The sequence below is a fragment of the Syngnathus typhle genome, linkage group LG6, assembly GCF_033458585.1.
Source record: "Syngnathus typhle isolate RoL2023-S1 ecotype Sweden linkage group LG6, RoL_Styp_1.0, whole genome shotgun sequence".
In the NCBI taxonomy this organism is placed as follows: domain Eukaryota; kingdom Metazoa; phylum Chordata; class Actinopteri; order Syngnathiformes; family Syngnathidae; genus Syngnathus; species Syngnathus typhle.
The window spans coordinates 1900860-1927680 of record NC_083743.1 but is presented as its reverse complement, the minus strand read 5'-3'; the positions used below and the strand labels follow the sequence as shown (position 1 = coordinate 1927680).

Below are 26821 nucleotides of genomic sequence, written 5' to 3'. Positions count from 1 at the left end.
AAGCGGGAGGGAGGGCGCGTTCACTGCAAGAAATGTCGCTCGCTCGCTCGCTCGCTCGCCCGAAGGCTAAAAATAATGTTTGTCATACCGAAAGTGCTTTCTGGTTAATCAATTGCCGGCGGGACGCAACGTAACTTCCGGCACAACACAACAACACGACTTCACTGTAAAGTTATTCGGAACAAGTTGGCACACACAAACGTGGAGCTGGACGTGCTGATTGATGTCACTTCCATGTATGGGCATAGCCACGTGACATCTATCTTTGCACTTGCGAGCTCCATCAACACTGGACATCTTCTCCATCTATTCGTGCACGTAACGCGTACGACTCGACGTGACGTCATTCACATTTATATCCGAATCATGTGTGGTCGTCAAGTCTGCTCCGAGGGCACACATGGGACGACGCCACGCATGCACGCACGCACACAAACACGAGCAAACACATGCACATGCACATCAAATCATCGAGTGAAACCTACAGTGGACGCCGTGACGTCGATGACGGTGTGCACATTTTAGGGGCGGGCAAAAGGACTGACGTCACAGCCGAAAAGCGCTGGCACCTGACTGGCCGCGCCCGCCCCACTTTTTTTTCGCCCTAATGAGGGCAGCGCGTGCCTCGAATACTACCAGACACGCACCAGGCACGCTCCCGCGACAGTGTGTGAGTGCGTGTGCGTTCTCGACACGTTCACGCATAGTAAACAAACCTAATACACATCAATCCATTTGAAAGCTCCCCGTGAAGACGCGGGTGCACGCCGCATCAGGAAGCGCGAAGGCAAAATGTAGGCATATTCCATCGCGCGCCATCTGCCCATTGACCCCCCGACGGTTGCCCATCCTACCCCCCGACGGTTGCCCATCCTACCCCCCGACGGTTGCCCATCCTACCCCCCACCCCTCTCGCCACGCGCCCTTTTGTTCGCGTGTGAGCAAGTGGCTCGCGTGAAGGAAGGTGTCAACTCCACCAAGGCAAGCGGCGTCCATGCGTACGTGTGAAGGCCTCGTGTCGCTTTGAGGAAGGGCGTGCGGGAGGGTTAGGGAGCTTGGCCCGCCCCGCCCCCCTTATTCCCACCTTTTCCTCCCGGCGGGGTGCCGTGGGAACGTCTGCTGAGGTGCGACCACGCGTGAGGAGTCATAAATGTCAGGTGCCAAATCGACACCCGCACGCGCACCGCATGCATGCAAGGGATCACCAAACGCACGGCAATCCTTTTTTGGTGGGTCATCTTGTCTGTCAATCAAGAGCAGGCGAAGAAAGACAGCAAGCGCTGGTGAACTTGTCAACTCAACGAAGTGTTGACATTACGACGCGAGGCTGGTGCGCGGTCGGCATCAGTGCATGGCCATTGAAATGTAAACGCGCGCCAAACTTGACACCTAGCTCATTTGGCTCGATTCAAATTCAAGCATCAAATGGGCTGAAAGCGCAAGTAGTAGGTCATCTTGCAGCGCAAACTTAACACTTGATTTGCTCCAATGCACAACGAAGTAGAGCCAAATGGGACCAAATGGTGATACCTTACTTGCCTTGCCAGTGAGGAGGACGACGACGGAGAAGGAGGCGAAGAGAGAGGAGAGCGGGATGCGTGTCGCGAGGGAAGCAACCCTGCTTGCTGCCGTCGCCGCCGCCGCCGCCGCCGCCGCCGAGGGAGCCCAACGCATGCGTGCTCGGGGGCGTGCCTGTGTGGGACAAGGACGAACGACGCGCGCCGCTGAAAGGACAAAAGAACGGGACTTGGACTTTTGCAAACGGGCTTGACATCACATTGAGTTGAGCACCCGAAGATGTTGGGTTTGGAAAATAGCAAAACCATTTGAAAGACTCAAGCAAATTGCTAAGTGTGAAAGCGTGTATAGGTGTCACTTTTTTTTCTGTCGCTACAGTTTGTCACCAGCATGACAAGTGTGTGCGTGTGGGAGGGAGGGAAGTAGGGGGGTCAAATGGTCCTCAGTCATAAAGCACATGCCAGTGTTCCCGTGTTCACACGCTTAACACGCACCAAGGATCACAATCAAGTGGCAGCGAGGCTTCTCTTCAAAACTTGGGAAAAGCTCCAAATGGCTTCAACTGCTCGTCGAGCCGAGAATGAGCTTTGAAATGTCCGCCGCCGCACGCGTTCTCACGCAGCAATTGGGATGCTCAGTGAGAATCTTGACGCCCCCGGCTGGAGAACAGGCCATGCAAACGTGTCGACTCCAGAAAGGTACGGTGACGATGAGCAAATGTGTCGTTGGCTAAATGCTAAAAACATCGCACTTTACAACCACGAGCTGATTTCTTTTTTTTCTGGAGTGCAAAAACAAAATGCAAGTGTTTTGTTTAGCACTTGGCCAATATTTCTGTTCGACGCACATAACGACAATTTCCCCAAAAAAACGGAGGCATTGTTGATTTGTATTTTTTTATGTCTCCTTTGATCATAATATAGGTCTGCACGTCAACGAGTTTGCCATTGAAAAAGGATGATTGGCGGCTGGCCGGCTGCACACCTGCGTCCATTTCCTTTGGACACGAAAAAAACAACGTGACGCTCCTTGTCCAACAAAGCCATGTCGTGACATCATCGCTTACGAGCTGAACGCAGCCAGATGATCAAAGCGCTTCGACATTCTTTTGCCTTTAACAACATTCTAGCGCCTTTTAACGACATTCTTCGCACCAAACTACACGGCTGTAAAAGAAGCACAAGCGCAACTCCTACGGTGCCGCCGCGCGAGAATAGCGGCTGACCAAAAAACTTTACAACCCGGAGAGCCAGCGGGACGTACGCACGCACTCACGCACTCACGCCTTGGCTCCCGCGGGATTCCGGGTCATCCGGCCCGCCCGCCGCAAATCTGCAACGCCTTGTGCCACTGCAAATTGAGAACAGAAGGGAGCCAATGACCATGAATTGGAACACATTGGGACAAAAGAAGATTCAGCAAATGTGGACATGAGGCTTCTGGCCAGACTTGACCAGATGAGGACATCAAAAGTTGCCACGCAAAAAAAAGGACCTTGGAATTTGAGACTCACTGTCTTTTTAAATGGATGTCATGAACAAAGTACAAATAAGTGACAGAAACTAAGCGGACGCACCAAGATGATGCGGTGCACAAAGTTCATAAATAATAAGAATTAAAAAAAAGAGTGACGACAGACAGCAAGCGCCTCCCTCCGCCTCGGTGTCAGCCACCATCTTTGTGTGAATGGATAGTTTGTCTTTCTTGATGATTTGGCAGAGCTCTGAAGGAGGGGCCAAGTTGGGAGCCCCGCCGACCCAATCCGATCCGATGGGACGCTTGGTTCCCTGGAAGGGGCGGGGCGGGGCCTGCCAGCAAAAGCTGCGCTGGCTCCACAAAAAGCGTCTGATTGGAGGGCGCCGGTGTCCGCTCGCGCTCACTGCTGCTTGGAACGCCAAAAGCGTGAAGCGATGGAGCCCAGAGACACGCCCGCTTTCTTCTGCTGCGACCATTCGCCGACACGCTGCTCCTCCTCCTGCACACGCACACGCATTGCTGGTCAAAATGTTGGGAAGGAGAAGAGGGAGGGAGGGAGGGAGGGAGGGAGGGATGCAGGGAGGCTTCGTTCGGGTGGGTTCCACCGCTCCGCCACTCAGCCCGCACGCATTTGCCTACCTGCGCCAGCTGCGCCTGTCTGCGCTTGAAAGCGTCGATGGGGTCGTCCTCGGCGGCGTAGTTCTCCAGCACCGAGCGCACGTCCTCCACGCCGCTCAGAGCGATGGCTGCCGGAGGGCGAGCAAAAGCGGTCAGGTGCGAGCGAAGCGCCGGCCGGCTGGCTCACGGCGGCACGCGCCCTTACTCTTGAGGAAGTTGGCCAGGTCGTAGAGCGTGCGGTCGTCCGAGTTGCCGTCCCACTGCTTGAGCGCCACCCCGTTGAAGGGCTGCAAGCTGAAGGCTTCGCGCTTGCAGTCCACCACGATCACCTTGCTGCCGTCGCGGTTCAAGCACGACACGTCCTGAACATCGGCAGATATCCGCATCAGCGCCTTTTCAATCCAGGGTGGCCTTTCCCGCCTGTGTGCAATCACGCCACTCCGTGGAGATGGTCTCCATGAAGACTGCGCAGGCTTTGACGGGCTCATCTGGTAGCCTAAGCCGGCCGGGCTTGGAAGGGGAAGGCCAAAAGAATTGCGCCTTGACGCCACGTTGGCTGCCAACCGTTTTTGGGAAGGAAAAACGCACTTGTAGCGGCCGCCGGACGATTTACGGCGGCTCGCGACAATCGCTGAGCGCGGCGCTTTGAGCGGAAGGAGAGCGCAGTTCATCGGCGCGGCAAACAATAGCAGGATGTGGCGCCTTGAAGACGGCCCGGCGCTCGCAAAATAGAAACGGCCGTGCACGCACCTTGACGTGATGTCCTTCCATGTAGCGCGTGGCGTCTCGAAAGAGGCGATACAGGACGAAGCCCTGCGGGTCGATGCCGTCGATCAAAGGGTACGCCGTCTGCGCGCGCAAACACCAAAGCCATGGTTGGAGCACATGGGCCGGTCGATCGAGTTGAAATGAGGTCGACCTCGGCGCCCAGGCAGCCAGCCAAAGTCTCACCATGCCCGTCTCTGCGGTGAAGATGATGATCTCGTAGAGCGGCGCCAGCTGCTGGAACAGGTAGTCGATGCCTGGACGTTTCTTGAAGCGCCACCCGGTGGCCAGCTGGAAGCACACACCCCATGACTCCAAAGGAGTTGTTTGTGTGTTTGTGCGTGGGTGGGTGGGTGTGCACGCCAGGAGAAAGGTGGAAAGGGCTACAGCTCCACGCATGTGTGCGCCGCAAATGAGGCGCAATGACAAAAAACCCATTGGACAAGAGTGAGGCTGGGTGCATTGGGCTGGACCCAACTGAACGGGCTAGAAAAATGGAAGTCAACCGAAACGGCAGTGACGACGTCTAACCGGACGGGAGCGGGCCGGCGTCTACAAGGCGAGACCGGAACCAAAGCGGAAGGGAGCTAAAGAGAGCGTGGGGACGTACGTACCGACCACTCCGGGTGCAGCAGCACGTCGGTGAGCTCCAGGACCAGCGTGTACGGGGGTTGGTAGTACGGCTCCTTCACTGGGTCCGGCAGCAATTTGGGGCTGGTGGGCTCGATGATCATCTGACGGACGGACGGCATCAAAGTCTGAGGACCTCGGCCACGGAGGTCGGCGGACCACCCACCTGTCTGTAGTCCTGAAAGTACTTGATGGTTCTCTTGAGCTGCTGGACCACCGGAGGCTCTGAAAGAGACATCGGTTTTGGACTAATTGGGATTGGACATCACTGCAAATAACGCGTCCGGCTGCCACGGTCGCACTCGCTCAAGCCGTGACCATCTGCGGCGCCCTCCGCACGGGACACACCAGCGCCCCTCAACGCAACGGGAGCCACGCGTATTGGAGCGGCTTTCTTACCGCCTTGATAAGAGGCTCCGTTTATTGATGACTTGTGCTTTTTTTATGGCGGTCAAGTTAAAGATTAAAAAAGAAAAAAGGTCACTGGTTATTGTGCGAAAAGTGAAAGAGGCAGCAGATGGAAAGAAAAACAAAGCAAAGACGGAAACGAGGGAGGGAGGGAGGGCTGGCTGCCCAGCGAGAGGGAAGAAGATGAATGAAGGATAAAACACAGAAGGAATGCAAGTGGGAGGGGCTGAGGTGAGAGAGCGGGGCAACAGGCGCTTAAGCCCCGCCCATGCGTACTGGCACGCGGGCTGAGGAAGGGGCTGGCTGGCTGGCTGGCTGGCTGGCTGGCTGGCTGGCTGGCTGGCTGGCTGGCTGGCTGGCTTCCCAGGCGGAGCAGAGCTAAGGAAGCAAAAAAGGCTGGGAAAGCCGCGAAGGGGGCGAGCACGGCATCACTGCGCTCGGGCGCCATCGCTGTGCCCAGGCGCCATCTGCCGCCAACTCGGCCCTCCTTTGCAGTGCGTGTCAAGAAATGGCCTGCGTGCACGCATGTCTTTTTTTTTCTTTCTTTTTTTCAATATTTCAGCAGGGAAGCCAATTGAGAACACTCTCTCATTTACAATGGCGACCTGGAGGCAAGGTGTGTGTGAAGTGTCTTGCCCAAGGACACAACGACATGCGACTGTGACAGAGCTGGGATGGAAGCGCCAACCTTCCGGTGACTAAACGACCCACTCTACTGCCTGAGCCACAGCCGCCACATGTTTATGTTGCCTGCATGACTAAGTGAAAACACACGGCAGGAATGTTCTGGAGGGAACAACAAGTTGAGTGCGCTGATGCAAACACATGCAAACACACGCACACACACACACACACACACACACACACACACACACACACACACACACACACACACACACACACACACACACACACACACACACACACACACACACACACACACACACACACACACACACACACACACACACACACACACACACACACACACACACACACACACACACACACACACACACACACACACACACACACACACACACACACACACACACACACACACACACACACACACACACACACACACACACAGAGCTTTTTTCACTCCGCGTCTGGCCAACTGGATTTGGGAGCGCGGTGGAAGATTTTCACACTCACCTCGGTCAAACTCATCGGGAACCTGCGAGACAGGGAAAGGACACGAGCGTTAGAAAAAAAGCTGGACAGAACTCTTTTTCAAAATGTCTGACATAGAACGCAGGCACGCACGCAGGCCCGCATGCATGAATGCCCGCATGCATGCACGTGGGCCTTTTTGGCAAATTGCCGCAGAAGCATGTCCAAATTGGCTTCCCTTGAGAATGCAAACCGGGGCAGGTTCTCAGCTTTGTTGTTGCTCTGTCAACAACCGCACGCAAAGTAGAAAGAAAAGAAAGAAAAAAAAAAAAAGAGGCGCGAGCCAGGCCATTTAGCCGTCCTCGGCACCTCCGCGACGCCCATCCCGCCGGCCCCCCTCTTTGGCACGTCGGGAGGTTCTCCTCACTTCATTAGCGGCCCGACCCGCGCGCACTGAATGCGCAAAGACACCAGCGAGTCCAATTTGGGCTCACGCGGGACATGGACGGGCCGGCTGAGAAAGTGTCGACAAACGCAAACAACTTTGACTGGATGTCAAGCTGGCGTGAAGCCGGCACAAAGCTGGCGTGAAGCCGGCACAAAGCTGGCGTGAAGCCGGCACAAAGCTGGCGTGAAGCCGGCACAGAGCCGGCGTGAAGCCGGCACAGAGCCGGCGTGACCGGCGTGAAGCCGGCACAGAGCCGGCGTGAAGCCGGCACAGAGCCGGCGTGAAGCCGGCACGCTCCGTCTCGGGCTGGGCGGCATCGCTCCCAACCCGAGAAGGATTGCAGAAAAAGGGACAGCGGGAGAGAGCGCTTCCCGGCTCAGAGTCCGGATTGCGCTTCCAGTTTACTGCCGCAAGCTTTGAAGCGGCAAATGGCACCGACACGCAGGTGAGAGAAGTGTGCGCCGGCCGCGCTTGCTCGCTCGCTCGCTCACGTGCCAGAAGTGTGCCGAGGATGGGAAAGCAATTGGCGTGAAAAAGCCACGTGATGGCAATGAACTCAGATTTTCCAACAAGTGCATCATCCTATTTTTTCTTCAGGAATCTTGATGAGACGAGACGCCCAAGACAAGATACGGCGTTCTGACCAAGGCCCGCCCGGCCACCATTGAAAGGTTTCCCGCCGTGGCAGCTTGAAAGCCGAGCAGGAAGCTTCCAGGGGGGTGTGCGCCGCGGAGGGTGCGACAAGTGTGCCCTTTGAAGAGCAGTGGCGCAATCAGGATAGTCGGGCTCTTTGATGCCTCCCTCCCGGCCGGCCCGACAGACGAGCCAATAAAAGTCCAGTCACGGCAATAAAAGGTGTCGCCGTCGCCACGTGTCCGCTTTGTTTTTACTTGCTAACTTGTTGGTAAACCTCCCAAGTGGTGCGCAAAACCTACCCGTGTTCCTTGTTCGTCCACCGAATTGGACCCTGGAAAGGAAGAAAAGGGAAGGCGTAAATGCGTGAAGTGAAACCCAGTTGGGCCGCCAATCAATTTGGCTTTGTGACAGCCCAATGGTCGAGCGTCCCGGCGAGTGAGACGGCGCCGCCTATTTTCTGGCAGAACACCAGCCGCCCCAAACCAGATTCCCTCGCGACTTATCGGCCCCGCTGGCGCTTTTCGTGCTTTCGACATAGGTGGGCGACGGAGCGGCTTTAGAGTCGGCGCAAACGAGTCGAGGAGGCTCACCAAAAACGTAGACGACGGTGACGGCGCCGCCCAGGCCCATCAGTCCCGCCAACCTCAGTGCCATCTTCTTGGCATAGGCGGTGTTCTCCTTCTGCTTCTGCTTCTCTTCACCGGCCGCCGCCCGCTCGCCGGCCGCGGCTTCGGCGCCCTCTGCGGGACGAGGCTGGCCCTGCGTGGCGACACCGCAAATCCATTCATGGGCGGAGCGTGTGGACATCTTGGATTGATCATGCACACCGGAAAAGGAATCAACCCGACTCGAATCGTCGTGTGCTTCCGATTGAAACTGGGCGTAAGATACAAAGTACAGCGACCATGATTAATCGACAATTGGTCAATTATCCAATCCGTCAATCGTTATTTGGATTAATTGAGACTTCAACTATATTTTTCAATAAAGGTACGGCAACCTTTTCAACTTTAAAATGAACAAATGATCTTTAGCGAATAAATGCCTAAAAAAAGAGAGGGTTAACAAACCCGATTTTCTCGGACCTAGTTGAACGTCAGGTGCGCCGGCCGAATGGGCAACAAGTCCAGACAACCAATGCAGACCTCCTTGGAGGCAAAAGCTCCATTCGATCGATATGGTTTGCTTGATGGTGACGGTCCAACACCAAATGTCAAACGAGCGTGCGTGCCTGCGTGCGTGCGAAGTTTGCCCTGTGCGGCTTGGGAAATGATTTTTTTATATCGTGTAAGTATTTCCTACAAAAAGCCCTCTTCATTTGAACCCCAACATTCCGGATCTACTGGGTCAAGGAGAGAGAGGCAAATCAACAAGGGTCTGCTTTCGTTTGCTGCATGTTTTTGGAACTTTAGCGTAACATACCTGAAGGAGTGGCAGAGAGAGGCGGGAGGGGGCTGGCTCTGCTCTGCTCTGCTCTGCTCTCCTCTCCTCTCCTCTCCTCTCTCCTCTGCTCCTGACCTTCACGCCGAACTCACTAAGGCAACATACGCAAGGACCTCCGCGCATCACATGACGTTGCAATGTCTGTCGTCATTCCGCGACAGCCATGAACCTCACCTTTGCGTCAAGTGACAGCCCTAGCCTGCTAGCATGCTAAGAGTCGCTAAGCCCGCTCCGTCGAGGGTTCGTTCGTTCATTCAAACGCATGAAAAGGTGAAGTAAGCTACCGAGCGTTTGGACGGCACAGCCAACGCGCCTCACCTGACTCTGCTGTCGGAGCCGCTCCTGGAGAATCGCCTGGGCCAGACCTGTCGTACCGCCATGCCCGGCCGGCTGTTTGTCCGTGGACAGTGTGCGTGCGACGTCCGCCGCGGCGCTCCGAAAACTCAAGAGGCCCCGGCTCGCTCGCACACACATGGGGAAGACACACGTCGCCGACATCTTGGATGGCAGTTACCGACGAGCGCCGCCAACGTCCTCCTTACTTCCGTCGCAAAGGAAATGGATAAATACACACAATTGGCTGCGGTTGTGAGTGACGGCCGTCAAAACCTCTCAGCGAGGGCAGAGCGCTCAAGGGGCGTGTTTCGCTTTACTGGCCAATCAGAAGCAAGAAGGAGCTTGCCCTTCCATGACGACACAATTTGGCCATGTTGGTTGAGGGCAAATCCCCAAAGTTATTACAATGTTGCTTAACTTTGCATACTTATTCTTATATTACTATAATACAACAATACATTGATATTATGATCAAACATCAATTTCTGTGACGGGACTATTTATTCTTTACTGACGCTCTGGTTGGTTTCTTAAAGTGGTGACACGAACAAAAGCAACTGCTCGTTACATATGTAAGCCAATCGTTCTTCTGGTTATGACGTTACAAGTTTGTTTCTTTACATTCTGGCAGCTCATTTGAATAAAGAGAAAAGCTACCTCTGTGATTACATTTGAATATATATTTCAGAGAGAGCGAGAGAGAGAGCGCGCACGCGCGCGCGAGAGAGAGAGCGAGCGCCCGAGAGTTCTAGCATCATCGCCATTCACAACCATCCTCCTCTTCAGCAGCATCATCATCATCGTTGCTTATCTGAGCGCGGTCGTACGTCACGTTTTGGCACCAAGTGGCTTGTCTTCAGGTAAGATAAAGGGATAAATAGAAAGAAAATAAATCAACTTGAATTTTTTATACGTATATATCTTTTTTCCTTAAATTCACTGATTGGCGTGCGCCTTCGGCATGCTCGTTTGCGCGGTCACGACGATGGAAGGGAACGCAAACGTGTTATCGAATGGCAAAAAATGTCGTCGCTTTCGCTGCACGCAGCCTCTTGTAAAAACAGTATTTGTTCTGATCATATCATCGTCCTCCGTGCGTGCGCAACTATTTACCTGCGCACGTTGGCCTTCATCGCGTCTCGTTTACAAATGTTTTGTTCGCCATCGAAATCATAAACTGATGAAGATGACAAGTTCGCACTCGGATTTGTGCGATCGATGCGCCTTTGTGTTATTTGCTGCGACGTTTTGTGTGGATGTAAAATGGAGGCTGGCTGGGGGAAGGGGGGGGTAGGGGGAGGGAGCCACGGCCTCCTTGCTTGTGGACCACTGATAGCTACACTACACACAGGACACGCATATGAATATCTAATCATAAAATAATAATGTGCATGTGATCCACCTGCTTTGCTATCCATTTAGGATGCTAAATGCAAGATGGGTTGCTTGAGGCTTGGGCTACACGCAACCTGACGAGTGTTTCGAAATACATACGGCCATTTACATTTTTCAACATTTGCTATTTCTATTTATCGCTTTGACTTGCCTATGCAAACTTGCTAGGAACTGAACGCTAGCAGTGAAATCAATTCAACTCCTTTCACAATAAGCAGCAAATTGGTGAACAATTGTTTTCTCAAAAATGCCTTTAAAGACACTCCTTGCTGAAATTTACTGTTAAAGCAAACATAAATAACACATTGTGAATTTGAATCAACACCATTTTGTCTACAAAAGTGAAAGTCCACTTAGCTTAATAGTTAAAAAAAAAAAAAAGGAAAATATTCATGGCATGTTGACAGGAAGCATCGACACAGAAGCGGAAGGGCAAGACAGTAGTTAAAAAAAAAGAAAAATATTCATGGCATGTTGACAGGTAGCGTCGACACAGAAGCGGGAGGGCAAGAGTTTTCCAGAGTTGCTGACAAAAATACATCTCACGCCCTAAAAACAAATGCAAGTGGTGGAGAGTCCGCCCATGTGCCCAGTCACCAGCCGGCGAGCTGACCTTTCTGAGAGTGGAAGGATGCGAGAGCGCGAATGACAGCTCCATGTTTGCTTGTGCGCGAAGGGACTCACGCGATGGACGTTTGCGTTGTTGGAGGGAGGGAAGGAGGGATAGGGAGGGGCCGCTGGGCGGATTTCAAAGTGGCTCCATTTGCTAAGTGCACTGCTGACTTCCAACGAGGAGCTGCAACAAAGCTTTCCAGCACCGTCGTAGGCGGTCCACAATTCTTCTGCTTTTGCCCGCCAATCTGCCAATTTTGGGGCCAATCGGATTAAAAAATGCACAGTGACTGTGAACATTCGTTGAAAAAGAAAAGTGTAGTTTGAATTTTCTTTTCGTCCTTGCTGCTTAGCTGCATTGTAAACCTTTGACCACTAGAGGGTACTAACACGCTAGCCGTCACGATTTCCAACGCCAAGTGCCGCTTTGTTTGTCCCATGACTTGCTTTGAGTCCGATTTTTGGAAGAGCTTAGTCAGCAAAAGCAAGACGCCCGCCGCCGCCGCCGCTGATTGACGCATAATGAAGCTGAGCCAAGGTGATGAGCGGCGCTGACTTTTGTGTGGCTCGCAGCCATGACCAAAGAGGAGGACCTGGAGATGCAGGAGAAGGAGCGGCACGACCGCGACGACCAGGAGGACGACGACAGGGTCCAAAGGGAGGAGGAGCTGACAGAGGAGGAGGAGGAGGAAGACGAGGAAAGAGCAGAAGATGAAGACGAGGAGAGAGCAAAAGATGAAGACGAGCGGGCCGAGGAGCGCCAGGATGACGACGAGCGGGAGGAGGGAGGACAAGGTCAGCGGCTGGCGCCGCTGCTCGACGAGTCGCCGTCCAGAGAGGCCGACGAGAGCCAGCTGCAGTCTGTGTCTGCGCTCCAGAGTCCGGTCCGCCAGACCCCACGTCGGGCCGTGGTGCACCCCTCGGCGCAGGCGCCCCTCCCCAAAGACTACGGTAGGCCCAGTTTAGCACCTGTGTTGGTTCCGTTGCCTTAAGCTAAGCCTGAAGCGCGCATGCGTGCGCGCGGCGCTAACCTCCACTTTGCCTTTGTGGGCCGTCCAGCCTTCACCTTCTTTGACCCCAATGACCCGGCCTGCCTGGAGATCCTCACGGACCCCCGGACCAGCATCCCGGAGCTGTTTGCCATCGTGCGCCAGTGGGTTCCCCAGGTGCAGCACAAGATCGACGTCATCGGCAACGAGGTGCTCGTCCGTCCGCAAAGTGGCCCGACTCTGGGCTCTTTTTCAAGCGTGCTCATCCGTCCGTCCGTCCGTCGGTCGGTGTGCCTTTGTCAGATTCTGAAGCGCGGTTGCCACGTGAACGACCGCGACGGTTTGACCGACATGACGCTTCTCCACTACAGCTGCAAGGCGGGCGCGCACGGCGTGGGTGGGTGAGAGAGAGAGAGAGCACGTCTTGAGGCGGCTTGAGCTTGGGCGCCTGCTACTTGGCTGTTTTGCTCGCGCAGGTGACCCGGCGGCGGCGCTGCGTCTGAGCGGCCAGCTCATTTCTCTGGGCGCCGACGTGAGTTTGAGGAGTCGCTGGACCAACATGAACGCGCTGCACTACGCCGCCTACTTTGACGTTCCGGAACTGGTCCGAGTCCTGCTCAAGGCCGCTAATCCCAGAGGTAGAAGCGCTGCGACCGGTGCCACTCTTTCGGGTCAGCGGGCTAGCAAAGTCTTTTGTGCGTGCGCGCCAGTTCTCAACTCCACCTGCAGCGACTTCCACTACGGGACGGCTCTGCACATCGGCGCCTCCAACCTGTGCCTGGGTGCAGTCAAGTGTCTTCTGGAGCACGGTGCCAATCCCGCCGTCCGGGTCAGCACCTGATCTTTTGCTCTTGATGCAAAGGTCTAGATGAGGCCAAAGGTGGCAAAAAGGAGTTGTCTTGTTGTGCGCAGAATGAGAAGGGGCAGGTCCCCGCCGAGGTGGTGCCCGACCCCATGGACATGAGTCTGGACAAGGCCGAGGCGGCCACGGTGGCCAAAGAGCTGAAGCGGCTGCTTCTGGACGCCGTCCCGCTGAGCTGCCACCTGCCCAGAGCCACGCTGCCAAACTACGACAACATTCCCGGGAACCTGATGCTGTCCTCGCTGGGCATGAAGCTGGGCCAGCGGGTGGTGCTGGACGACACCAAGGTCAGTCAGACGCCGCCAGAGGGTTAGGGTCGCGACGGGCGTCCTCATAACGCCTTGCGCCTTCCTTCAGACGGGGACGCTCAGGTTCTGCGGTACCACAGAGTTCGCCAGCGGGCAGTGGGTCGGCGTGGAACTGGACGAGCCCGAGGGAAAGAACGACGGCAGCGTCGGCGGCGTTCGCTACTTCATCTGCCCGCCCAAGCTCGGTCAGAGCCGTCGGTGACTGACTGTCGCTTGGCTGACCGTCGCTTGGCTGACCGTCGCTTGACTGACCGTCGCTTGACTGACCGTCGCTTGACTGACCGTCGCTCGACTGACCGTCGCTCGACTGACCGACGCTCGACTGACCGACGCTCGACTGACCGTCGCTTGACTGACTGTCGCTCGACTGACCGTCGCTTGACTGACCGACGCTTGACTGACCGACGCTTGACTGACCGACGCTTGACTGGCCTTCTTTTCTTCTCCCTTGTACAGGGATCTTTGCCCCGGCGTCAAAGATCTCCAAGCCTGCAGAGAAGAACATCTCGTCCGTCACCTCCACCCCTCGGACCCCCCGCCGGGACCTGGCCTCGCGCCTCGCCGGGAAGACCAAGAAAGACAAAGACAAGAAGGAGAAAGGCGAGCGCAATAAATCCGCTCCGGAGTCGAGCGGGACCAATAAAGCCAGGCGTGCTTTTGCCCTGTGCCTCGCAGCCCGCAAGAAGAAGACGTCGGCCGTCAGTCCCGAAGCGGAAGGACTCGACGCCCAGGTGGGAGATCAAGTCCTGGTGGCCGGCCAGAAGAACGGCATCGTGCGCTTCTTCGGGAAAACCGACTTTGCGCCAGGTCAGAAAAGGGGACTTGGGGGGATTTGCTCAATTTGCACATTTCACTCTATTTTCTCCGGGCAGGTCTGTGGTTCGGTGTGGAGCTGGACCAGCCCACGGGCAAACACGACGGCTCCGTATTCGGGGTGCGCTACTTCAGCTGCCTGCCCAAGTACGGCGTGTTTGCGCCGCCCTCCCGGGTCCAGAGGTGAGCCGGCAACACCCGCCTGCTGTCAAGTCCGGTGCGCTGGGGCTGACTTTGTTGTTCTTCAGGATGGGAGGACCTAAAGAAGGCTCACAGAATGAGGAGGTGTCCACGGTGAAGAAGGTCCACCAAGTCACCAGTGAGTATCCCGACCCACTTGTCTGGGGTGAGCGCCCGCCGCTGACATTTTGGGCCTTTTGCCACAGTGGCTCAGCCCAAGCGCAACTTCAGCGCCGTTCGCTCTCCTAAAGATCTGACCTCCGAGAGCTCCATATCCAGGTAAGTGGGAGCGCAAAGCCGAGGCACGGTCGTTTCTTTCAACGTCTTTGTCCGCTTCAGGTTGCTCTTCTGCTGTTGGTTCCCGTGGATGCTGCGAGCCGAGATGCAATCCTAAAGGCGTGGGTCTGTCCGTCCGTCCGTCCGTCCGTCCGTCCGTCCGTCCTCCTACTACCTACAGCTGTGGTGGTCCGAGCCGCCCAAACTCCTGTCCCGCGCTGTCAGCTCACGTGTCTTCTCCAGTCTTTCCTTACACTCTTCTTGAGTGCCTTGTCCATCGGATGTTCTCCGTTCCTGCTGAAGAAAGCCTCGCTGCCGCCGGCTCGCACTCGGCTAACGACTTTAGCTCGTAGCTCAGTTTTTGTTTTGTTTTTTGGTCGAGTGCCACGTGAGCTGCAAAAGCGGCCGCACGCCCGCTGGCCGGCCCACTGGCCGGCCCGCTGGCCGGCTGGCTTTTGTGCTTTGCGTTCATCTCTTGTAGCTCTTGATGTCTTTTGCTTTGGTTTTGTTGTTGTTTTTTTCAAACCATCTCACCGAGCCACGCCGTCCGTCCATGGTTTGAACGGAGAAATTGTTTGCAATGTGACAAATGAAGCAAATTGTGTTTTTTGTCTGTTGGACGGCGAGAACAAGAAGGTTGTTGGCAGCTCCGTTCTCTGCATCCATCAGATTGTTGATGGCGAAAGGAGCACACATTTGTAGACTTGATCCAAATGGAGTTGATGAGCACCAAAAGTGCAAAGGGAGCCCAAACATTTGTGCACTTTGCAAAGTCTTTCTGCCTTTCTTTGGAGCATTTTCAACTTTGAGCATTGCCAACATGGCAAACAACCAGCATGTTTCTGAAGGCCCCTTCTTGTTTGCTTTGTGGCGTGGCGTGGCGCAGCTGGTCAGAAGAATTTGCCGCCACTCTGGGGCAATGCCACACGTTGGCCGGCCACACGCTTGGGCTTCCTTTGCTGTCAGCTCCATATTGTTGCACATTCACGTACGGTCGGTCTCCAACTAAATCCACCTTGTGCAATGAGCGACCAACCACCAGGCAGGCAGGCAGGTAGGCAGGCAGGTAGGCAGGCAGGCAGGCAGGCGACAAAGTTCTTTGAAAGGACAATTTTGCCTCAACAAAGCGGTCAGTTTGACGACGACAAAAGCGCTCGCGTGAATATGGATGAGCCGAAATGCCGCGAGCGGGTCTGGTCCAACTAAGCTCAAAACAACATCACCGTGACGTCACCAAGTGTACTTTTGTGCGTACTTTTGCATGCTGTGTACCGTTGCGTAGATGTTCTTTCTCATCTTGTCATTAGCATGGAAATGCATCCCATAATAGGAACAAGTGCTGTCTGTCATTTGGTCAATAGGATACAAAATAAACCACTGGATGTTGGGTTTCTTTTTTGATTACCTGTCCATTCTTTTGGCTTGTTTGGGGGGGCGGAGGGGGCTGATGATGCACGCGCTCCACTCCCGTGAAGGAAGCTGTGCCGACCGAGACCAGACCGGACGAGACCAACGTTGCCTCCCGGACGAGACTTCTTCGTCTCTTTTGTGTTCAACATATAGTTACTTGGTATTTTCTTTTGACCGTAATATTTCTCACCGTAATGTAGTTCAAGTAAAAATAGACGAGGCCGACCTGGAATTCGTCCTTTCCCAGAATTGTCCCAAATGTGCTGCTCCTCCTCCTTCCTTTGTCAAGACGATCGAAAATGACTCAAAACATGCTTGGTGTGAGCTAACCAGATTTTTGGGGTCATTTTTCCGGAGCTAATCAGATCTTCTTCCGGCCACCAATGAGCGCCTCCTGCCTAACCCTAACCCGGAGCCACGGTGGGGGAAGCCTGCACCTGAGCCAGGTCATCGGGGCCCCGCCCATCTCACCCCGGGACAGGCTTCACTTGCTTCTTCCACAAGTGGTGGTTTCGGGGGGACTTTTTACGGAGCAATGTTAGCTGCTGAGGTTGGGACCACGTTCACGGGAACATTTGGGGACTCTAGATGTGGCAAGCAGGCCATCCAGTTAGGGGCGGGCCGCTGCGTTCGCTGCGTGATTGCGTGTTGAGCGCGGGAAGGGTGCGTTTCGTGCCGCGCTCACGTGTCTGCGGGCGGGCGGTTCGGCGGGCGGCCTCGTCATCGCTGATACCGTTAATACATTAAGTGGAGATTAAGTCGGCCCAGCCTTCCTTTGGCCTGTCCCGCTGCCTTCCTTGTCGCCATCCCGTCCGTCTCGCAGTCCTTCTTTCCCGCTTTCTCAAAGCCAGTCCCGATTGATGAGCTATCGGAGGAGGGGGAGGAGTTAATCCCGGCTCAAGGCCTCCGCTAATAGCCCGGCGGCCTCGGCCAATCACGGCGCGGCTCGACCGGCCGCGGGTGCCGCACGGCCCAAAATAGAAGGCACGCCAATTAACCGGCGATGAGAGGACGAAGGGGCGGAGCCTACCCCGGTTCATCCGGTGCAGAGCCGTCAATCACAGGGTCACATATGGTCGGGGGCGGAAGTTGTCGAGTCACGTCATGCTGAAGCGACTCAAACCTCCCGCTTGAAAGGGCCTTCCAGTACACTTTAGCTGGTCGGAGCACAGAAAAGTGGGCCTCGCCTCGCCTCGCCTCGCCTCGCCTCGCCTCGCCTCGCCTCGCCTCGCCTCGCCTCGCCTCGCCTCGCCTCGCCACGCCACGCCACCTTCCTTCTCATTGTCTACTTGCAAATGTGGCTGATTTGCATTGGCTGGCTAACAACATTGCAATCAAGTCTGGATGTAAACATCTCATCCTGAAAGTGCAGGCGGGCACGCGTGGGTCCATTGCCACAACCCGTTTGTCCATCGTCGACCGGTCAGTTGGATGAGCGGTCGGCGTCTGAGCGGTCGGCGTCTGAGCGGTCGCTGTCTAAGCGGTCGCCGTCTGAGCGGTCGCCGTCTGAGCGGTCGCCGTCTGAGCGGTTGCCGTCTGAGCGGTCGCCGTCTGAGCGGTCGCCGTCTGAGCCTCGCTCGCCCCGGGTCAATTGGCCTTGCTTTGCAAAATGTGAATGCAAAAGTCTTTAAGTCTTGACGTAGGCCTGCCCGCCTGCCTGCCTGCCTGCCTGCCGACCTGGTTGCTACGGCAACTGGTTCAATTTGAACATGGCCGAATCCAATCGGGACACTCGCACAACGACGTGGACAGTCAGCCTTCAAAACGGTACGTGAGGAGGAACGGTAGGCGCAGGCACAGCCGGCTTCCCGTAACCAGCTTCACGATCGGCTCGTAAAAAGCAACAGCGGCCCCCCATTCGTCGGCCGCAATGTGGGAGATTCTTCAGTTCCCGTTTGAAAGGGTGAGAACCTCCCTCCCTGCCCTCCATTTTCTTCGTCAGCCTGATGCTTTGCTCCCATTGTTCAATTGTGCACAGGCGCAAACAATGGCGTCAATGGAGAAGCCATAGTGGGATGGGGAGGGGGGGGGGGTCGTGTTGCGCTACAAAGGCGCGACGCTATTCTCCAGACAATTTTTTCTTCTTGTTTATTTTTAGCGCGCTTGTGGTAGATTACAAATGCCCCTTCAATCCATAACGTTCAAATGGTTGAGGGGCGGGGCCTCTGGTGCTCTTTGTCGTTGCTAAGGGTAACCAGAGTGAACCCGTGCGTGCGCGTGCACGGGTAGGACTTGCCTATGTCCTGCTGTGCGGGCCCCTCACACGAGGGGAGGGGGGCGCAGACGTACAACAGGGGAGGGGGGAGGGGAAGAACGGGAGCGAGCGAGAGAGAGAGAGAGAGACAGAGAGAGAGAGAGAGAGAGAGAGAGGACGACGTCTGGGCGGATTTGGCGCCGGTGGCGTCTTTGGCAGTCCAACACACAACAAGCTGCTTATTAGTGAGCGAGCGAGCGAGCGAGCTCCCAAACGGATTTATGCGCACGGAAGCAGGTGAGTTTGCCGCTTTTATTTTCATTCCGTCATCTCTCTCACACCTTCCCATAACCCCCCCCCCCCCCCAATTCGAGCAGGTGAGGCTACAGGTCCTCCCTCTCCTCCGGGGCGACAAAGCAGATAGACACACGCCTTATGATGCTAAGCGCACATTTAGGGATGGTTCAGCGGTGGCGTTGGTACGGGTTGTATGACTACAATTTGATTTTTCTATCTTCCAGCGCACGTGTGCGTCTGTCATACATGCGTGTGTTGTGTGCGTGTACAAGGAGACACAAATCCCTCATGCGCACACGCGTGCACTTGTTTACGTGCCTCGACCATAAAATGCAACAAATAAAAGCCGGAATGACAGCGTGCGTGCGCGCGCACAGACAGACAGACAGACAGACAGACAGACAGAAGGGAGCGCAGTGGGGGGATGGGGGCGACGTCTCAGCCATTTTCTCTGGCCAAAAGATGCAAATTTGGAATGGAAATTTGAATGTGATTCTGGCCTTGAGTATGCGCACATGCGTGCGCGCGTACGAGACAAGGAGGCTGCTTGTTGGGAATTTGGCGCTTCACTTGTTTTGTTCAATGAGAAATTCACCCTCCCATCCCCCAAAGCCACTTCCCGCCCATTTAGCGGGCACTTGTCCACCCGGCCCGGCCGTCATCGATTTTGGGGGGGGGGGGGGGGGGGCGTCGCGGTTAATATTATTGTTTGCGTCATCAAATTTGGACTTTGACGCCCAAATCGCTTGAGTAGCCGGAGCGATACCCAAGTGGGTGGCATATTTGTGGCTGGCCAATTTGGGGTGCCAGCATAAGAAAGCAAGCAATTTGGAGCAGAGCGATCAAATGGCCTCCCGAATTTGTCGCACATCCCAAATGACGCCTGCCTTTGAGCACGCGCGCGCGCATCGCTTACGCGCGCATCGCTTTCACGCGCGATGATTGACTGCATGGCGGAAATTGGCGAAAGCCACTTGGACGTATCCAGGAAGCGCAAGGCAAGTTGAGTCCAAAGCGTTTCTTTTCGGTGCACCTCATGTGTTGTGTTGTCGTCCCTCCGCAAGGAAGCCGGCCGGTGCACGGCGCGGCAAGCGTGCGCTCCGATGGCGGCGTTTTGCTCGTATCTCGAGACCAGAACGCGCCCCGTGAGTCAAGGTGCCCGCCAAGGCGTTTTCTGTGTGTTGAAGAGAGTCGAGGACTTTCAGTTAGGGGGCGAACGTTTTTTTAAATTCGTGTTCCTTGGCCACCTTGCGTCGATGAGAATGTTTGGCTGAAATGAAGGCAGCGCCTCGTGCCACGCAAAGGCATCCCCGGTTGGTCGGTCGGTCGGTCCGTCGCCGGCCCCCCGGCCCCCCGCCCGCCCGCCCGCCATGTTAGAAGTTTGCTGCGGCCCCAAAATGGAGGAGAGGACACAGTGTGTGTGTGAGGGGTGAGGGAAGGGGGGCTTATTAGAAATGCAAATTCGTTTTTTTTTTTTCTCTCTTCAGTGGGACTGGAGCACCTGCTGTCTCCAGCATGCCCCTCCCCCTTTTCCCCCACTCCCCTCCAAAGTGTCACATGAGGAGGAAGCAAGGAAGGAGGAAAGAAAGGAGGTTGTTGTAAACATGTCAGCTGCAAGAAACAAATCCAAACAGCTTTTTGGAGCTAGCAAACAGCCTCTGCTAGCTTTGTGCTAACATAGGGGGGAGGAAACTCCAATGGCACGTGCGCAGGCTAACTTTTAGCATCGATGCAGCCAGCGGCGGCGGTGTTACTCCAAACACACAAATGGTGCTGCAGCGCTTGCAGATGGACAATATAGTGAGCAAAAGATGTGACAAAATGCCTTCGTCATTGAATTTCATTCTGTGTTCGGTGGAGGTACGTACGTGTGCTAAAGGCGCCGATGTATTGGCTGGCTGGCCGGCTGGCCTACCTCGCCTCCAAAAGACGGCGGGTCTGCCGACGTTCACCTCGCAGGTGGCTCGCTCGCTCGCTCGCTCACTCGCCCTGTGCAAAAAAACAAAAACAAAGTGAAAGCGGTTGCGACAATCCCCTCAAGTTCAAGAGCATTTTGCATCGGCAGCCGCACGACTTTGCATTCGGCTGGGGGCACAAACGCTCCGACCGACCGATCCGTCGGGGGGATAAGGCTCATTTGATTTGACGGACAAACGGCCAATCCATACGAGGGCACGTTAACGACAAACAAAGGAGCAAGTTGCGCGCTCCGACGAGGAAGAGATGCTTGTTTATGTTTTGGGGGGGGGCAGCCTTTTGCCCCTTTTCCCCCGGGCTTGGCATGCATGGCTGCCCCAAGCAAAAAAGGGGGTCGCGCGCACGGAGAAAGGCAGAGAAAGAACGCTCTGTGTCCATCAAGGGAGCCCGGACGGAGACCATGAAGGGGCCTCTGTTGGGCCAAACGCGCACCCGAGTCGCTTTGCGATTCCTAATTAGTCATTCATCGCCCGCCGTCACTTTGTAACGTGCACGCTGGCCAAGTTTCCCTTTTTCGGTTGCCGTTCCTAGGGCGGCAGGTGGCGGCGGTATCCGCACACCGTGGTGTGTTGCCTTCAGGTGCATGCGGGCGGGCGCGTCTTCTTGTTGTTGCTGTTGTTGTTGTTGTTGTTGGATTTGCAACTTGAATGGCAAGTGCGAGTGCGGACCTACTCAGCTCATGGCATCTTGGAGGCTTAAGCCGCTTTAGGCTGCAAGGCGCTCCAGGAGAAAGGTCAGAGGTCAAGGTGGTGGCAAGGCACACCTCGGGAGAAACTACAGGGTGTTTGTCAGAGAGGGGCTGGAACAAGGCTCTCCGCGTCAGACATTCTTGGAGGTTTTGTTGAAGGGTGACATTTGTTTGAAGGCTTGCAATTTGCCGCGTGACATCAAACTGGCTCGACCGCAGCGGCGCACCCCGGGGCTGAAAAAGCGGCAGCAGCGGCGGAGCTTGCTGCGTTTCCAAAGTCAAAGGTGATTCTGAGCCAGGATGCCAAGCGTGGACCCAAAGTACAACCTTGTCCGAGCCAAAGGCCCATCGCTCACACTCAGCAATCGCTGAATTCTTCTCTGGGCTAACGTTAGCCGGGGCCAACGGCGCCGTGGCCAGAGAGGAAGTCAATCCCCTTTCCGTCGGCGGATTAGTTTGGCGCGTAATCCGCTCGACGGCGACGGGACCACACGTTACGCCCGGCCGCACGTTCATGTCAACAATTAGCGCTACAAAACACACGGGTTACCATCATCTGCCACTTGAACAAAGCTTAGCTGGGGTGGCGGCGGCGGCGGCGGCAGCGGCGGCGGCGGCGGCTGCGCAAATCCCAAACAGATTGACAACATGCACACCAATGGCTCAATCTGTCAATTTGGTCAAGCCTCCCTCTGAGCCATTTTGACTCAGCCATCTTATCCAATTTGGCAGCAGGCACGTTTATGAAAGTGACCAAAGTTTCAAACGACGCCCAAACCAAACTGCGAGCCGTACGTGCGTGCGCGCGCATACACTAGCCACCACTGGCTGCGCTGAAATACGACTGAGATGTCATGTGGGCCGCCACTTCTCCAAACGGGATCCCTCCCTTCCTGGCCTAGCACACGTGTTGAAAATGCCTGAATGAAGAGTGAGTGAGTGAGCGAGCGAGCGAGCGAGCAACAAATGGGCTTCCGCCGTCAATGTGGCAGCGATGACTCATTGGTGCTCGGGGCCCGTCCGTGCTAACTCTTTGCCACCTTGTCCTCCGCAGGAGTAGTAGAGGATGCTGAGTATCTTGGCTCCACGCCGCCACCCTTGCTTTCCATGAGCTGAGTGAGCCACCCAACGGGAAGAACCAATCACTCGCCAACGCCAGAAAGAGGAGGATTGAAGGAAGGCAGGGAGGAAGGAAGGAAGGAAGGCAGGGAGGAAGGAAGGAAGCCAGGGAGGAACACACCTTTTTGGAGGCTGCACTTTATTTCCACCTTGGGAAATGGCAGCAACAGAAGCCAGCACGGCACCTGCGGTCCAAGAAGATGCAAAGACTCCGGAAAGCAAACAGGCAGAGGCGGGACAACCCAGCCACAACTCAGAGAGTGTCCAGAGTCAAGCGGTAGACAAAGACAGCGAGGTCAACAGCGGGGTCAACAGCGGGGTCAACAGCGGGGTCAACCTGACCAAAGAGACTGTCGACAACGACACCTCGGTAGAAGCGGCGGCGAGCGCCGACGAAGAAGAAGCCGCAGCGAGCGGCGGCGAGGCGCCCGCCCCCCGCGGCTCCGAGAACCACGAGCACAAGACCTCCCTCCTGGACTCCTTCCTGAACAAGAGCGGCCTGGGTAAGGTGATGTCGGGACGAAAAAAGAAAGAGGCCAGCGCCAGCGCCACCACGGAGGAGGCCAACGCGGGAGCCGGCTCAGAGGAGGCCGACGCGGGAGCCGGCTCGGAGGAGCCAGAGAAAGCCGCCGAGCTGCCGCTATCTGAGGGAGGGGCAGAAGGAGGCAGCCAGGGCGAGGGAACACTGGAAAATGAGAAAACACTGCAAAATGGAGAGAAGGAGCACGAGAAGAAGTGCAAAGAATCCAAGTCTTCCGTTCGAGATCTGATCAGGAAGCCGGTGGCCAAGATCTTCTCCCATCGGAGCACAGAAAAGAAGGAGGGCAACGACGGCGCAGAATCTCCCAAACAAGTCCAGGCGCGCTCAAAGTCCCTGGACCGCCTAGAGGATCCCCAAGCACTTCACGCAGAAGACTCGGCTGTCGCCGCCGCAGCCGAAGGGGCAGCGGAGGCGGATCACAAAGCCTCCACCAAGCACATGAAGCGTTGGCACTCCTTCAAGAAGCTCATGGCCCAGAAAGCACACAAGCGCAGCGCCGAAGACGGCGGCGAACGAGAAGGAGGCGGAGACTCCTCCACATTGGACTCCAAGGAGTCGGGCCAGAAGAGGTGGAAGCTCAAGCGCTCCTGGACATTCCAGGGCCTCAAGAGGGACACGTCCATGGTGGGCATCAGCGGCAAGACCAAGGGCTCCGACAAGCCGGAGGAGGGGCCAGACGCCGAGCCGGCCGCCGAGCCGGCCGCCGAGCCCGCCGCCGAGCCGGCCGCCGAGCCCGCGGCCGAGCTCGCCGCCGGGCCCGCCGCCGAGCCCGCCGCCGAGCCCGCTGCCGACCAGGCCCAGGCCCGGGCCGACCGGGAGAAGGCGGAGGCCAGTGAAGACGACAAGGTGAGCGGCGGAGCCAGCGTCACGCAGCACGCCAACGAGATCTGGACCTCCTTCAAGAAGCGCGTCATCCCCAAGTCCAGGCGCGCAAACACCGAGTGCCAACCCGGCGGGGACGAGGACGCCGCCACCGCTGCCGCTCCTGCAGGTCAGACACTCAAAGCTTTTTAAGACTTGGAGTTTGAGCTCCACTTTAAATAGTCAACAGCTCAGCTGAGAGAAGGTTGTTTTGGAAAGGCTGTCTTGTGATTTCTGTCCATGTCCTTTCTCATGCAGAACTTTGGCAGAATAGACGATAGACTAGATGAACAGTTCAAGATACGAGCATCCTTCGGTAACTTGATCTGATCCTTAATGTGATTTGGTGCTTCAGGCGAGGCCGACGGCACGGCGGACGACGGAAAAGACGGCAAGTCCGCCAAGGCCAAGCGCTCCCACTTTGGCCGGGCTGTCTCCCTCAAGAACTTCATCCTGCGCAAAGGCAAGTCCACCAGCGTGGACATGGGCGACGGCGCCAAGGAGGAGGACGAGGAGGCCGCCGCTGCTGGCACCGGCACGGCGGCCAGCGCCGACACCACCGCTGGCACCACCGACAGCGCCGCCGCCGCCGCGGAAGAGGACGGCAAAGGAAACGGTCAAGCAGACGGCAAGGGAGAAAAGAACCCTCCCGCCGACAAGGGCGTCCAGAGACAGGAAGCCGAGCCCGAGGCGCAGAAGACGCCCGGCCGCGCCCCCGTCACCAACGGCCAAAACGGCTGCGAGAACGGAAGCGCCGAGGACGAGGCGCACAATCATCGAGAGGGTGACGAGAAGAACGGCAGCCCCGTCAAGAAGAGCAAGGAGCTGGCCGCGGCCAAGGAGGAGACCAACGCCAAGGTCATCAACACGGCGGCGCCACCTGTGAACAGCGGTGAGTTACTGCACCATAGCAAGCAGCTGAGGGGGGAGGAGGAGGAGGAGGAGCAGGACCGAGAAGACCAGGAGGTGAGCAAGAGGGAGCTGCGCCATGTGGCCGTGGCCATCGTCCGCAGCGTGATGTCGGCCGCCGCTGACCAATTAGAGCGCGGCGAGCTGTGCCACGGCGGCGGCGGCGGCGCGCTCCACGCCAGCCCCACCTGCTAACGAGCTAGCGAGTGAGCGCCAGGTAGCTTAGCACAGAAAAATGATTTCCAAAACAAGCCAAAAGGCTCCATTTTGACGGCCGAGCACAGACCCAAAGACGTCCAAATGAAACCTTGACCTTCGTAGTGGTTGCCGCCATCTCTGTCCCCCAAAATAGGAATGCACAAAAATCCTCCGTGCGATTGATCTTCCAATGTCGACGGGGAAAGACGGGTCGAGCGCTGCAAACCTCAGCCCTTGGGAGGTTAAAGGCTAGTAGACTTGCTTAGCTTAGCACAGACAGCTAGCACGACGGGAAGCGCCTCCGTTAGCGTAGTCTTTGGCCTTTGAACGCACGTTAGCTTTAACAGCGTGACAAAGAACGTTTGGTTTGGGCAACTAGTGGCACGTTCAAACGGGGAGACAAGGGGCCGTTGTCCATTGGCTGGCGACCCCGGCGCCAACATGATGTTTGTTGTTCTGCTAAAAATCATCTCTTGCTTTTGACTGTCTTCTGTTATCATTCAGCAGACAAAAAGGCGGGAAGCGCGTGAGGCCACGCAGAGGATTAGAACTTGCCGGGATTTGCTGAGCAAGGTCTGAGCAACCAACCAGCTCCATTTACCGCCACCCAAAGCCCCCCCCCCCCCTCCTTAAAGGAGTAATCACGTGTTAGCAGGTCGCCGTGGAGACAAAGAGCGAGCGGCTGGGAGAGGTCACGTAGATGAGAAAGCGGTCAAAAGAAGAGAAACTCGGAAAGCAATAAGCCCCCAACCCCTGATTCCATTTTCTTTGCTTGTCTGTTCCATTTTATATCGTCTCCAAGAGAATTGCAACGGTAGAAAAAGAATGCATTCCAGAGCCCCCCCCCCCGTTTTCTATTGACAAGCGTTACGCTTTGTAGTCCCTAACCCTTCCCTTTGTCCATCCAAGTCTCGTAGATTGGACTCCAGTCCATAGACTGCCCCCCCCGCACCACCACTGCAACATCTCCTGCTGTGTGTTTAGACTGTTTTGTCGTGAACACCATGATGTGAAAACAAAAAAGGGAAACATTGATTCTCTGTCTTATTTTGTAAAAGTCAAAGTGTATCCTGTCACTGTTTGTCATTGACACGCACGATGATGTTGGTCATATTTTGTCGCTCCACTGTCTGCTAGCAAAAGGGAAAAATGACGACAACGACAAACCCCCCAAATAGTCCAATAAAGAGAAAAGTCTTACAAGTCAAGCGTGCCGTTCTTTGGGGGAGGGGGGGGGGGGGGTTTGGCCACGGTGCCATTGGGTGCTCATTAATCCACGTATGGATAAGCTCATCCGTTTACGTAACCGTGGCGGCCAGCGACGCTCGCGGCGTCCCTTGCCCTCACTCCATCTTGGACATCTCCAACTGGGTGCTCTTGCTTTCCTGCCGCACACAAGCACAAGTCGGAGGTGCCGACGTCAACCTTTTGCCGGTTCCGACACCACGCAACTCGGTCGCTGGGAGACGGACAGCACCAGCAGAAGGAGCGTTGTGCTCCACAGCGCCGAGAGGCTCCGCTCAGGACTTGCCGTGGTCGCCATCACAGCACAGCAGCGAGCTCGAAAAGTTGTTCCGAATCCTTCAAGTTGGAGCCCACCACTTCCTGCTTCCGTATACGTCAGCAAACAAGACCCCACGCATCTTGATTTAAGAATTTCAAACATCCGTATAACACTAGCAGGGGGTGACGATAAAGAGACTACTGAATCTACATCGCAAAACTATACTCCAACTAGCACCACACAAACACAAAGTTTGGATGGCCATTAGTCCAATGCCGTGTTGTTGTAGTTGAG

The 26821-nt window shown here is 55.9% G+C and overlaps 3 protein-coding genes and 1 long non-coding RNA gene across 10 annotated transcripts; 3 read left to right on the top strand and 1 right to left on the bottom strand.

Moving 5' to 3' along the window:
* The first annotated feature begins 3 nt into the window (after positions 1-3).
* LOC133155532 (uncharacterized) lies at positions 4-3158 on the top strand. The gene is made up of 2 exons (XR_009714685.1): positions 4-2216; positions 2442-3158. It is a non-coding gene; the product is annotated as an uncharacterized LOC133155532 (long non-coding RNA).
* timm50 (translocase of inner mitochondrial membrane 50 homolog (S. cerevisiae)) lies at positions 3020-26816 on the bottom strand. 3 transcript variants are annotated; one of them, XM_061280917.1, is made up of 14 exons: positions 26501-26816; positions 26225-26408; positions 20599-20719; positions 9377-10248; positions 8206-8374; positions 7915-7946; positions 6574-6595; positions 5174-5232; positions 4992-5111; positions 4564-4668; positions 4363-4461; positions 3818-3974; positions 3634-3740; positions 3020-3493 (listed from the first exon to the last, which is right to left on the bottom strand). In XM_061280917.1, exons 4-14 carry the CDS (start codon positions 9554-9556, stop codon positions 3395-3397), a joined length of 1149 nt encoding a protein of 382 aa, XP_061136901.1. In that variant the 5' UTR covers positions 9557-10248; positions 20599-20719; positions 26225-26408; positions 26501-26816; the 3' UTR covers positions 3020-3394. The 3 variants fall into 3 exon arrangements, with proteins under 3 accessions (XP_061136901.1, XP_061136902.1, XP_061136903.1); XM_061280918.1 differs by having other exon boundaries at positions 9377-9599; XM_061280919.1 differs by lacking the exons at positions 6574-6595; positions 7915-7946; positions 8206-8374; ... (2 more) ...; positions 26225-26408; positions 26501-26816 and adding an exon at positions 5407-5607.
* On the top strand, positions 10119-16230 carry clip3 (CAP-GLY domain containing linker protein 3). 5 transcript variants are annotated; one of them, XM_061280916.1, is made up of 14 exons: positions 10119-10254; positions 11975-12352; positions 12461-12600; positions 12694-12787; positions 12867-13028; positions 13101-13219; positions 13303-13539; positions 13610-13745; positions 14017-14160; positions 14236-14367; positions 14433-14556; positions 14622-14692; positions 14760-14832; positions 14893-16230. In XM_061280916.1, the coding sequence occupies exons 2-14, from the start codon at positions 11977-11979 to the stop codon at positions 14945-14947; spliced, it is 1863 nt and encodes a 620-aa protein (XP_061136900.1). In that variant the 5' UTR covers positions 10119-10254; positions 11975-11976; the 3' UTR covers positions 14948-16230. The 5 variants fall into 5 exon arrangements, with proteins under 5 accessions (XP_061136900.1, XP_061136899.1, XP_061136896.1 ...); XM_061280915.1 differs by having other exon boundaries at positions 14017-14367; XM_061280912.1 differs by having other exon boundaries at positions 12461-12787; positions 14017-14367.
* Positions 18559-25020, top strand: si:ch211-137a8.4 (retinitis pigmentosa 1-like 1 protein). Its single transcript, XM_061280532.1, has 3 exons — positions 18559-18730; positions 22450-24046; positions 24272-25020. The coding sequence occupies exons 2-3, from the start codon at positions 22672-22674 to the stop codon at positions 25018-25020; spliced, it is 2124 nt and encodes a 707-aa protein (XP_061136516.1). The 5' UTR covers positions 18559-18730; positions 22450-22671.
* Positions 26817-26821: the final 5 nt, after the last annotated feature.